This window comes from Mesoplodon bidens (assembly GCF_964165515.1).
Source record: "Mesoplodon bidens genome assembly, chromosome: 10".
NCBI lineage: Eukaryota > Metazoa > Chordata > Mammalia > Artiodactyla > Ziphiidae > Mesoplodon > Mesoplodon bidens.
In genome coordinates this window covers 77,794,443-77,807,256 of record NC_138172.1, presented here as the reverse complement: position 1 = coordinate 77,807,256, position 12,814 = coordinate 77,794,443, and the positions used below count along the sequence as shown (strand labels likewise).

The following is a 12,814-nucleotide window of genomic DNA, read 5'->3' as shown; positions in this document are numbered from 1 at the left end:
GACAGAATGGCATTGTGTGACACATGAATCTAGGACAGAAGTATCCTGCATTCCCCTAGAGCATTTTTCTCCCATTTTCCTTCTGTGATTTCTGTGCTGGGAGAATCATTAGGTCTTGGGCTCTGAGCTCTTTCCTCTTACCAGGCCTGATAGGGACTTAAGTGGGAGGGAGAGTCAACATAGAGGTATTTCTCTCTTCCTTCTTGAAGGGGGTGTGTTCTGGGCTTGTCTGCCTACTGGGCAGCAACGTGCTGCAGGAGTTGCTAGTGAATCAGTGGCCTCTACGCCTGCCGGCGAGCTCCTGTGGCTCAGATATTACGATTATCTTTCCAAACAGAACAAGAAGTGATTGAGCCACAGTTACACCAGAGGAAGGGCTCCCTGGGGCTGTGAGGTGAAGAGAGGAATCACAGGTAAGCCCCAAAGCTGTGATTTGATTCCTTAGAATGTATCTTACTATCATCCTTACAACCTGTTAATCTGAGGTGATTTTTCCCCTCCTCATGGGGAAAACTCTGATTTTAATATCCCATTTCCTAAAGAAGGGTAACTAAAGGAACAGAGAGTGGAAAAAACAATGAGCAGATACAACAGAGTTCAGCTTCTCGGTAATTGTATAAATCGAGATGTTTGGTGAGTCTCAGACTAGAGGTTTGCTGACTCAAAGCACAGCCTTCTCTCTGTCGATTGCAACATGGTAACCCCTATTCTTGGGGGTGTGCCTGGGAGATGGATTGACTGGAATAAAGAAGGCTCGGCCAAGGGTAATTTTTAAAAACGTCAATCTCGCGGCTTCCATGAATTAGTCATAGATTTCCCCTAGCCATCTCTTGAAATAAAAATATTCTTGGTAAGATCAAGTTTATTTTCACTTTAGGATGAATTAGTTTAAGCTTTGACCTAATTGGTATATTTCCAGGAAGTGCTTCCCGATTTAACTCCTTCCTTAGACTCTAAAAAATCCACAGACTACCCTTTTAATCCTTTCCTCTGTTCCCTCCCCAAATATAAAGCGATACACTATATTTTCTGACAGTCCTTGAAAATTAGTCATTTTTCTTTTCCCTTTTCTTCTTTTTCATGAAGAATTAATTTATGCAAACCTGATGTTCTATGTAATCCATCCAGGCCAGATACTAAATAATGAGAAGTTACCAAAGGAGGTATAGGAAGAAGGTCAGGGTGGAGAAATGTGGAAAAATGATGACGTTGGCATTTCCATGGAGAAATCCATTAAACTAAACCTGATAATAACACACATAGGCTGGAAATTACAGAGACAAGAGAAGTAACAAAAATAGATAAAAGTACATTCTATAATTTATCAGAGTATTAGCACAAGCTTTTTGTTATGTTCTTAATAAAACCACTATTAATTATTCAACCATAACCCAAATTTAAAAGGCTTGTATGTTATATAGCCACATATAGTACTTTATTCAACCATTAACAAGTAACATAATCTTGAGCAAATTATTTAGCTTTTCTTATTCTGGTCACTTGATTTGCAAAATGATAGCCATGAACATGAAGTGTTAAAATGAGAGCCTGGGGCTTCCCTGGTGGCGCAGTGGTTGAGAGTCCGCCTGCCGATGCAGGGGACACGGGTTCGTGCCCCGGTCCGCAAAGATCCCACATGCCGCGGAGCGGCTGGGCCCGTGAGCCATGGCCGCTGAGCCTGCGCGTCCGGAGCCTGTGCTCCGCAACGGGAGAGGCCACAGCAGTGAGAGGTCCACGTACCGCAAAAAAAAAAAAAAAAAAAAAAAAAAAAAAAAAAAATGAGAGCCTGCCTGTGTTGAGTCTTAGAAACTTGACTTTCAAACACTCTTATTCTGTGCATGACCACAAGTTGATGGAAATTGTTGCCGACAGGCCTCAAAGGTACATAAGTCTTGCTTCTCTAAAAAGACAGTGTATTTCTTTATTCCTTTTTAAAAGCAAGGACAGGGTTCCCATCACAGGGTTTATCTCTTGTGGTGCTGGGGGTTAGGTGAGCATAATACTTTGGCATCCATGTGCCCTCTGGTGTCATTCATTCCACAATTAAAGGGATACAAATATCCTCCTAGGAAAAGTAAATGAACACATTCATTCAAACTAGGGTGTCAGTGACATTTTTTAGCACCTTGGCTGGGAGCAAGTGTGAACTGGATGAAGCAAGAGGGTACTGAGTACAGAAGGACATGAGCAGTGGCAGCAATGTGTCCCCAGGGTGAACGATCCAGAAAGTAGAGGGATGGCATCCCTAGGACAATGTCACTGAATTCACAGTTTTGCTTACGGCCGCTCCTTAAGAAACCACATTCTACCCAATCTAAACATATGTCTCCGCCACTTTCAAAATAGTCTGCCTTGTTCTCTTTCTAAAGGTCTTTGGCAGGGAATATCCATAGCTACATAGAGTGTGTTTGAGCAGAGACATGCTCACAGGATGTCAAGGTCTCCGTAGTTCTGGACTGGATACACAGTCTTGATAGCTATGAAAATAATCTTAGAAACCTGGAGGGATGGTGCAAAAGATCTAGAACATCATCTTCTCTCCCATGCCCAGCTGGTTCTAGCCTTGCTGAATTCCACCACTGTAGCTACAGATAGCTAGAGCAAGCCACAGATAATCTCATCAAGGCTCCAGTTAAACGGCAGATTAACCACTGCGCCACCAGGGAAAACCTGGGCTCTGGCATGTTGAGGCCAAAAATCCATAAGAATTAATAAGTGTGAAAGTGCCCTGGCATTTCCTAGAATTATAGTAAATTTCCCATGCACAGTCAGTTGAATGAATAAAATGCAAAGAGGTGAACAGCCATGAGGTATGTAACCCTAAAATGTGCAAAATATAGTTAAATCTTGTTGATGAAGGTTATCTGGTCTTCATCGTGTCTCTGGGTCCTCAGTGAGAATGTCAGTCTTTAATCCCCAGAGGCCCACAAACCATGGAAACTCTAGTGGGTTTTTTTTTGTGGTTTTAAAGAAAGTCTTTTAAACTAAAGACTTTAAATAAAGTCTTGAAGATAATTTCCTTATCACTTGCTTCTTTCTCATAAGACAAAATTTTTAAAAACCTGATCATAAGAATTCCTTTATTATTAGGGATAAGCAGGCATTTACTCTAAATTTATAGTGTTAGGACAGCTTTGTCACAACAGAACAGATTCACACCTGCAAAGTTTTGGGTAAAGAGGTTTTGTATTAAGCAGATTATATTTTCCATGACGACCTATCACACTTGTGTTTGTACGTTAGCCTAATTTTGCTTAAAGACATTCCTATGCTTAATCTCTTAAGAGAATCGGGCTAATTATTTCTAAGAAGAGAATGACATATTTCTTAGGCATATAACACTCTTCTACATTGTCAACCAAGTTGCCAATTAAGCAAGTCACTAGCAAAAGAAACGACACAGATAGCATAGAATTTAAAAAATATTTAGGTTAGAATTTTATTATATGACTATGTGCACCTTTAAAATTGATAAAGAATTTTACAGGTGGTCTTGATAAAGAATGGTTTAGTCAAGAAATGTAGTTAGCGTAACTGGTTATTCATTTGGAGGAAAATGAAAGTAAACCCCTATTTTATACCGAAACCTCAAATAACTCCAGAAGGACTGAGAATTTAAAAGTATATAACAAACAAATGAGCTAACTCACTGAAAGAAGTGTTAGAAGATAATATAGGAGGATATGTTTACCATCTTTTTATAGAAAAAAAATTCTTAGCATGACCTCAGTTTAAAATCCACAATGGAAAGGGTTGACAGAGACATTCATTGATGAATGTCTTAAACTTTTGTGCCGAACAGGACAATGTAAAAAGTTAAAGACCAAAGACAAATGACGAGCACATATTTATAACATGAGTGACAAAGAGCTGATATCCATGCTATGATGAGCTTCTAGAAGCAGTTCTTAAGAAATAGGTGAACATTCCAATAGAAATACTTTGGACAATGACTTAAATAGTCAAGCCAGAAAAAAATATATATAAATGATCAATAAACATCTGAAAAAATGCTTAATTTTATTAATAATCAAAGGCATAAAAATTAAAGCAATTAGATAAATATTTGCCTATCAGTTTGGCAAATATTAAAAAGATGTTGGGGCCAGTGTGATGAAACAGGCATTTCTACACCTTACCAGGGACTGTAAATGGGTAAAAATTAGGAGGGCCATTTGGCCATGTCTATCAAAACTCAAAATGTAATAACCTGGAATTAAAGATGCACAAGAAGAAGGTTGACAGAAGGAACATTTGAGGCAGATTATAGGAGTCTAAATAACAAATTTGCCATGATAATGTGTTAGATTTTCATCTGTACGTAACGTGAAGCCCAGAGGTTTTTGAGTGTGGATTGGCATGATATTTGCAGGATAGGTAGAATGCCAGGCAACTGGCTTTATTTCTAGAAAAATCATTTGGGGAATATGACTGGAAAATGTGCTTTTACTTATTAGGAAATTATGATGAAAACACTGTTAATATGCTTAGGGAAGCTTAAAGAATGAGTGTTTTTTGGTAGATTTGAAACAATTGAGGTTTATCAGTGTGAGCACTGAATGAAAAGTCAGATATTGTTTTACTCTTATTTAAAAATAGATCACACAAGAACAGTTTGTAACATCTTTAATCTGACATTTCACCCATGAAGACCCCACAAAGCCTGTTCTGTAGGTTCTTTCGAGTAGGCCTGATGCACTGTGTTTTCTCCCTTGAAGAGCTGAGTTTCCTTGGACACTGGTGACACTCACATTGTTAGGAGGATAGCTTTGAAACATATATTCTTCTTTTTCCTGAATAAAGAAAGCTTAATTGTCAGGAACTCAGTTGGGGATCATGTTAATAATCATGGCTAGGGCTTCCCTGGTGGCTCAGTGGTTGAGAGTCCGCCTGCCAATGCAGGGGACACGGGTTCGTACCCCGGTCTGGGAGGATCCCACATGCCGCGGAGCGGCTGGGCCCATGAGCCATGGCTGCTGAGCCTGTGCGTCCAGAACCTGTGCTCCGCTACGGGGGAGAGGCCACAACAGTGAGAGGCCCGCGTACCGTAAAAAAAAAAAAAAAAAAAAATCATGACTCTATTAAAATCATGGCCCAAGCAACAAAACGAACTGGGCCCAGAGTCCAAGAGAAATAACAGGTTCTTTGGGGAGAGAAACTGAAGGAAATAGTCAATACATTCTTTTTATTTAGAATTTAGGTTTACCCTTCTCATTTTACACAAGTGTAAAACCAAAATAATTCCCACTTAATTGCCAAAATAATCAAAGCATTACGTACGAAAGCATTTTGTAAATTAGAAAGAATTGTCCTATTTCTTCTTATGTAAATATCCCCGCCCTTGAGTGCGGTTCTGGTACTTTTTTCAAGCAAAAAGTCCAAGAGGAAGGTCAAATTCTCTGGGCTTTACTGATTGTCAGTAAGCAAATTCGAGTGGGGAAGATGGGAAACAATGACCTGGGGATTCCAGGAAGGCTGAGTCCCCAGTTGCTAAGCTGAAGTCTTGGCGGAAGAAAGAGCTTGGCACCTTTTCTGGAATGCCATTAATCATGCTTTAAGGGCTTGGTGGTAACTTGTGTTCAACTGAACCATGAGTGACAGGAGCAAATCCTCAGTTACAGGGGGTTGGAATAGAGCCAACCCTTGAGGCTGGCAGTCAGGCTTTTTACAACAGAATTGAGCTAGACTTGTCTGTGAGTGATGAACTCAACCAGTACACCCAAAGCAGTATTGGGTGATGAGCTAAGAATGACAAGCCATTCTGTATCTCTTCTAAGAAACAAAGCAGAGATAAATGAATTTAAAAAAACTAGAATCTGGGCTTCCCTGGTGGCGCAGTGGTTGAGAGTCTGCCTGCCGATTCAGGGGACATGGGTTCGTGCCCCGATCCGGGAAGATCCCACATGCCGCGGAGCAGCTGGGCCCGTGAGCCATGGCCGCTGAGCCTGCGCGTCCGGAGCCTGTGCTCCGTGATGGGAGAGGCCACAACAGTGAGAGGCCCTCGTACAGCAAAAAAAAAAACCAAAAAACAAAAAAAACAAACCCAGAATCCTTGTGATGAGGGAGCAGACAGCTGAGCTAGGCTGACAGCACCAGCAACAGGAGAAATGCTCTCTAGCTGAAGTTCCCATTCGTGGCAATGGACAGAAGGCCTCGTCAAAAACGTATCTCAATTTTTGGATGGAAGAGAATCAGATAAGAGGCATGGTCACAAACTGGACTCTGAAGGAAGATCCGTTCAATGAAACATCAGAGAGTTTAAATAGGGACCTTGGAACAGAGAGACCCCAGCAACCCAGCAGTTGTTTTCAAAAGTAGGTCTGATCATGGCTCTTGGAGTTTCCCCAAGTGGGTGGCACGAACACCCTGCCTGGGAAATTGGAGGTGCTCAATACACAAGGCTCTCGATACACAAGTGATTGGACAAATCAAAGTTTAGCAGATTGGTAAAGTGTCGCAAGGAAAGGGACAACTTAGCTAAGTAATTCCTTTTGTCTCTTCCAGCCTTATAACTCCGTAGTTCTTCAAAAACCTACCGCTATTCTCAACCGAAGGGCTTAATTCTTATCAGGTTCTCAGCCCAGCTCAAAAGATGCTCAGGAATGGTAATAACCAGTTTGAGAAGGACACAGGAGCAGAGTCCAGTGAAAACAACTTAATCTTTCTGGACTCAGGTTTGATGACTGACAGACACTAATGAAAAGAACAATTACATATACAACTAGAAACTGGGAAATGGGCACATAATAATGGAATCTGAATGTGAACAGATCTGAGTGCACCCTATTTTCTTGCTTGCTTTATAGAAAAGGAAACTGAGTCCAGCAAGTTTTCTTTTTAACTTTCATAAATTCTAGCAGATAAGGGACAATGCTGAAGTTAGGGTCTAATTCATCTAGGTCTTTCCCCACTAAGTTTATTCAACATGAACACACTAAAAACATGCTGAAATATAAAATATGTGTTTAAAATTTTACTGGGAACACATGTTTATACAGACACTCACTGAACTTTTTTTTTTTTTTTTTTTTTTTTTTTGCGGTACGCGGGCCTCTCACTGCTGTGGCCTCTCCCATTGTGGAGCACAGACTCCGGACGCGCAGGCTCAGCGGCCGTGGCTCACGGGCCCAGCTGCTCCATGGCATGTGGGATCTTGCCGGAACGGGGCACGAACCCGTGTCCCCTGCATCGGCAGGCGAACTCCCAACCACTGCGCCACCAGGGAAGCCCCCTCACTGAACTTTTAAATAACTTTATAGTCCTTCCAAAAGAAGTTGGTCTAGCTCATAAAAATTACCAAGCCACCAAACATTTTTCCATATATGACATTGGTTATCTTTTCTGTCTCCCACCTATATTCCCACCTGTCTTTACCATATCTACCTACTGAAAGGAATGCAAAGAAACTCTTCTTAAAGGCAAATGGCCCGAGGACTCCTATACAAAGGCAGATCCCAATTAAAATGTGACCCAAAACTTATAAAATAAGACCAAGATTTTAAAGGTCCTCTGCCTATTAATCAGTTCTATTTGAATCCTGATTTCTTTCAGATCCCAGCTGGAGATCTGTTCTTTCCGTGTGTGTGTGTGTGTGTGTTATGCATGTGTGCACATGTGAGTCCAAGGCAGAGAGGAGGGTGACAGTTCTACTGGGAATTCTTCTATTTATAGAGGAAGAAACATAATCCCATAAATATTGATGCCAGGAAAACAGCCCAAGAGTTTAACTCTGCCTAAGAATAGAATGTTGCTAAAAATGCTGGAAAATGTATGTGAGAGCAGTGCCAGTTAAGCACCACTGTTGATAAGGAGACAGCTGTTGATATAAATACATGATATTTGGATCCATAAATACATAACTGGAAGACTGAGGAGACAATGGGCAGCTGTCTCCAGAGGCGTAATAGCAAATTCTAATGATTGTTCTCTAAAAACTGAAGGACAGGGATTATCAGGAATGAATTCACTTGAATGAATTCAAGGAAGTGAGGGGAGTCCCACCACGGCCAAGCCTTCCCATGGATGCCAGGGCCTCCCATGGACGCCGGGGCCAACACAGCTGTAGGTCAGGCATTGCTGGCCCCCAGCTGCACAGAGAGACGTGTGTTGTAAACAAGCACACACACTCTGATGACAAAAACAGCTTCTCATCTATGGCAAGGGAACATGGATTCTGTGAATTTTTTTTTTAAATAATCAAGACCCTTCCAGCTTAGAAGGGACGTGCTGAAAATACCACGGGGTTTGCCTCTAGTGAAGGTAAAGTTAAGTTGGATTTCAGATTACACCTCCTCAACACACACACACACACACACACACACACACACACACACACACACTATTTCTTGACCCTCTTTAGAGTCAGATAACTGAGTTACTGTAAAAATGTATTTTTACTACCTCCAAGCTGGGATCCCTGCATTTATACAATGCTAGCCATCAACCCAGGAGCACCTTTTATTTGATCAGTTAATCTGACTCAGACTGAAGTCAAATTCTGACACAATCCAACAAGTAACTACAAAAACTGGTGGTGAGATTGAAATGCTAGTCGTACTAATATTAGCAGCTATCAATCATTGAGGCTCACCACCTGTCTGGCATTGTTCTGAATCCTCTATATTCAATTACTCATTCAATTCTCCGAAGAACCTCTGAATTAGATACGACTTTCCCCATCTTATAGATGAGCAAACCGAGGCATAGAAAGCCTAAAAAAAGGTCCAAAGGTGTCCGGTTGATAAACGCCAGGACCTGAAGCCTTTGCAGGCTAGCCACAGACCTGTTTTGACCCCTGCACCTGGAGATAACGATTTTCCTCCTTTTGATTAGTTGTCAAATACAGCCCAGTTAAATTTGAATTTCAGAAAAACAGCTGTAATTCTGGACAATGAATAGTGTCCCAAATATTGTGTGGCACATACTTACACTAAAAAATTATTTGTTATTTATCTGAAAGTCAATCTTCCAACCCTACCCCAGAGGGAGCTGAGTGCACCAAGGAAGAAAAGAAAACATTTTGATAAATTTGACGTTTGGTCCCAAACCCCAAAGGAGAATTCAGATCTCAGTACTAGGCTCAGGGCAGAACTCTTTTTCCCTCTCCTAGAAGCAGTCTAGAATAACAGCTCTCAAAGCTGTCTGGGGGTCAGCCTCACTTGGGAAGCTTTAATAATGCACATGGCTGTGCCTGATCTGCATGAGATTTAGTAGGCTTACTGTGGGATAGGGGCACCATTATTTTCAAATGAGTCCCTAAGTGTTTCCTTGTCTCCTTCCCAGTTCCTCCCCCTTTTTCATAGTCCAGCTATTCATGACTGGCCTATAGACCAGTGACTGGGAATCACTGGTCTGAAACCCTGATTTTAAGTTCCAGTTTACCATTTCTAGCCAGTCCAAGGAGACAGCCCAGGCTCCACCCTCCAGTGTGGGAAGAAGAGAGAATTAACAGGCTGAGAGGATGAGAGAGTTTCCTCACAATGCTTGGAGCTGACACCCAGGCCTCCTCACGTTGGGTTTGCAGCCTCAGGCCTGAATGCTACATGCGAGAAAGAGATTTTTTCAAAGAGAGAGAGATGGAGAGAAAGAGCCATATGAGGGCCAGGCCTCCCGTTTGGAAGCAGGCCCTGGCACAAGAGAGAGGGTAGATCATGTTAAAAATTGTCCCTGGAAGTGGAGGAAAATGGGAAAGGGGCTGGAAAGAGCACAAGCTCTGTCTGCAATGTGGCTGCACTCCAGGAGGGTACTGGGAAAAAAATTTAGCAGGATGTGGCAATTGACCAATAAATAAACAAATAACATATATAAATAAAAACAGAAAATATCCAAAGGGCACAGGAAAAGAAGTTCTATTTCACAAAACTGCTCAGCTATTTTACATATATATAAAATTTTCATTATATGTGAGTGTATATATATATATATACATAATACAGATAATATGTACACATTTTATCATGTGTGTATCTATATCCTCATGTTATAAAATATGTTTCTTTCTATGGGGTCAAAAATATTTGAAAAACACCACTCCAGAGACAAACATCCATCACTTTTGGAAAGCAGAAAGCACAGACCAGAGCGAATAGGACTCAGAGCAGGTTTTGGGAAGCAAGATGGGGAAGAATGATCTGGAGACTGGACAGCTGCCCCGAGAAAGTTAAAGCAGTCGATTTAGGGGGAGTCTTGGCAGGCAGGTGGATGGGAGCACGTGAGGACCATTCACTAAGGGGAGAAGGTAAGTACAAAACGGGTATGTGTCTCATGGTTTATTTTTCATGCTGCCCTAGAAAGCCTTAGAAAGAATCTCTGCTGACATGTAGGCCACATCTGTGGGAGTCGTTACCCTGTCTCTAATGCCTTTTCTCTTTTCTTTTTTTTAATCAATATTTTTTAAAATTGAAGTATAGTTGATTTACAATGTTGTATGAATTTCTGCTGTATAGCAAAGTGATTCAGTTATATGTATATATACATTCTTTTTTAAAATATTCTTTTCCATTACGGTTTATCCCAGGACGTTCAATACAGTCCCCTGTGCTATACAGTAGGACCTTGTTGTTTGTCCATTCTATATATAAAAGCTTACATCTGCTAATCCCCACCTCTCACTCCATCCTTCCCCACCTGTTCTCTTTTCTTGTAGGTCAGAGAGCAAAGCCTGCCGCTGCACTGTTGGGATGGCAGGGCGTGTATGAAGTGTAAAGTGCACCCAGGAAGCAAGGTAAGGGCTGGAGAACCAACCCTGGGCTTCTGTGCTGCTGACCCCAGGCACTTATTCCAATGGTGGGTTATTGAGCTTGGGAATCATAACTCTTCATCTTTTCCTATGGAGATGTAAAGAGAAAGGGAATTTTATGACCATGACTATGGACTTTTGTCTAAATTATTCTAAATTATTTTGTCTAAATTATTTTGTCTAAATTATTCTGAACTTGAGGACAATTTGTTGCTAACCACATCAGCTCTGAAGAAGGCCACAGGGAAGTATTCCTTCCTGTTCTGTCAATACTGGCCAATAAAACATTTTTAAAAATTTTGTTAACAAAACCCCACACAACATAAAACGTACCATCTTAGCCATTTTTAAGTGTAAAGTTCAGCAGTGTTAAATATATTCACACCGTTGTGCCACAGATTTCTAGAACTTTTCCTTTTGGCAAAATTGAAACTCTGTACCCACTGAATAACAACTCACCTCTAACCCCTCCTCCCAGCCCCTGGCAACCGCTTTCTTCTGTCTATTTCTATGAGTCTGACGTCTTTAGATCCTCATATAAGTGGAATCATATAGTCCTTGCCATTTTGTGATTGGCTTATGTCATCTAACATAATGCCCTTAAGGTCATCCATGTTCATAGCATGTGACAGAATTTTTTTTCTTTTTAAAGGCTGAATAATATTCCATGCCCAATAAAACTTTTGGCAATGATGGAAGTGTTCTGTGTCTACACTGACTAACATGGTAACCACTAGCCACACGTGGTTATTGAGCACTTGAAATGTGGCTAGTATGACTGAGAAATTGTTTTTCATTTCATTTTATTCTAATTAAAATTAAAATTATTCTAATTAAAATTAGACTGTCACATGTGGCTAGTGGCTACTACATTGGACAGAACAGTTCTAACTCGTGATTTTTTTCATTGCCACCAAATAACCTGTGTGTAAATGATTAAATCTTGTGACCATGACTATGGGCTGAGTGTTGTCTAAATTATTCTAAGATACCCATGAACTTGAGCACAGTTGGTTGCTAATTACATGAACTATGAAGAAGGAAAGTTGCTGGATTGGTTCACTATTATTTTTATGCTGAAATACTCAGAGTCTATCTTTATATTAATGGTTCTAGGGTCCTTGGTTATTTGAATGCTTGTCTTTACTGAGATGAAAAGAAAACCTCAGTGAAATATAAAAGGCTGGATGTTAAATGCACCCAGCTACAAAGTTAAGCAAGCCATGATTTTAAAATAGCCTGTGTTGAGTCAAATGTGATCAGTTAGATCAAACTTAAACTTAGAAGAGAGTTCTGGAGAAATTTTCCAGTAGGTTTGCAAAGAGAAAAATTCACTAGCTCTGCAGTGGGAGTGGAAGTGATGTCTCCAGTGGAAAAAAATAACCAAATGCTCAGGGCTTCTGATGAGCCCAGCTAGGCTTTACCCCTGTGTGCATTTAAAATTTTTGGCTTGAATGACTTGTTTTTGTGCCTCAGCCTTGCATGGCGCACACGTCTAGTCACAGACTGTGACTCCAGCTGTTCTTGTCCTGTCCAGAAGCAGGAGGGGCCAGGGGAAGATGAGAGTTCCTACGCTCGGGCTCTTCTCCTTCTTCATGATCACCGAGGGCTGGAATGGCTTCCTGGGGGTGAGTTTTTGTACATCCTGTTTTCTTCTCTACCACTTCCCCTCTGTCCTTCTGGCACTTTGAGCGTCAGTCACTCTCTAGGCAACCGCAATGACAAAATTTCATAGACTTGGCATCAGAAGTGGTGGGTTCTTGTCTCAACATTACCAGCATTAGCTGTGTGGCCTTGGGTGAGTCATTTCATCTCTTGGAGCTTAGATGACCTGACTGCAAAAAACAGGATCTTGGACTAAGCCATACTGGAGATCTTTTCTAACTCAGCGCATCCTCTCCTATGGCCTCTTTGATGGAGAAAAAGCATATAGATCGACATTAGCAGTCCTTGACCTCTTTCCTACCTATACTCACTTTCTTTTTTTTTTCCAATAACTTTTTTTAAAATTGAAGTAATAATTTACATATTTTAGTTTAGTTTACATAGTTAATTTACAATGTTGTGTTAGCTTCA

At 41.0% G+C, this 12,814-nt stretch overlaps 1 protein-coding gene across 4 annotated transcripts in view; it reads left to right on the top strand.

The window, feature by feature from the left end:
* Nucleotides 1-284: 284 nt before the first annotated feature.
* ADGRF1 (adhesion G protein-coupled receptor F1) overlaps nt 285-12,814 on the top strand; it is a 36,162-nt gene continuing 23,632 nt past the window's right edge. For 2 of the 4 annotated variants that reach the window (XM_081245352.1, XM_081245355.1), the window contains exons 1-3: nt 360-413; nt 10,646-10,723; nt 12,276-12,366. In XM_081245352.1, the coding sequence (XP_081101478.1) occupies nt 12,298-12,366 (69 nt within the window). In that variant the 5' untranslated portion in view covers nt 360-413; nt 10,646-10,723; nt 12,276-12,297. Of the gene's footprint in view, nt 414-10,645; nt 10,724-12,214; nt 12,367-12,814 lie in introns of those variants that run through there. The other 2 variants (XM_081245354.1, XM_081245353.1) reach the window with 2 other exon arrangements.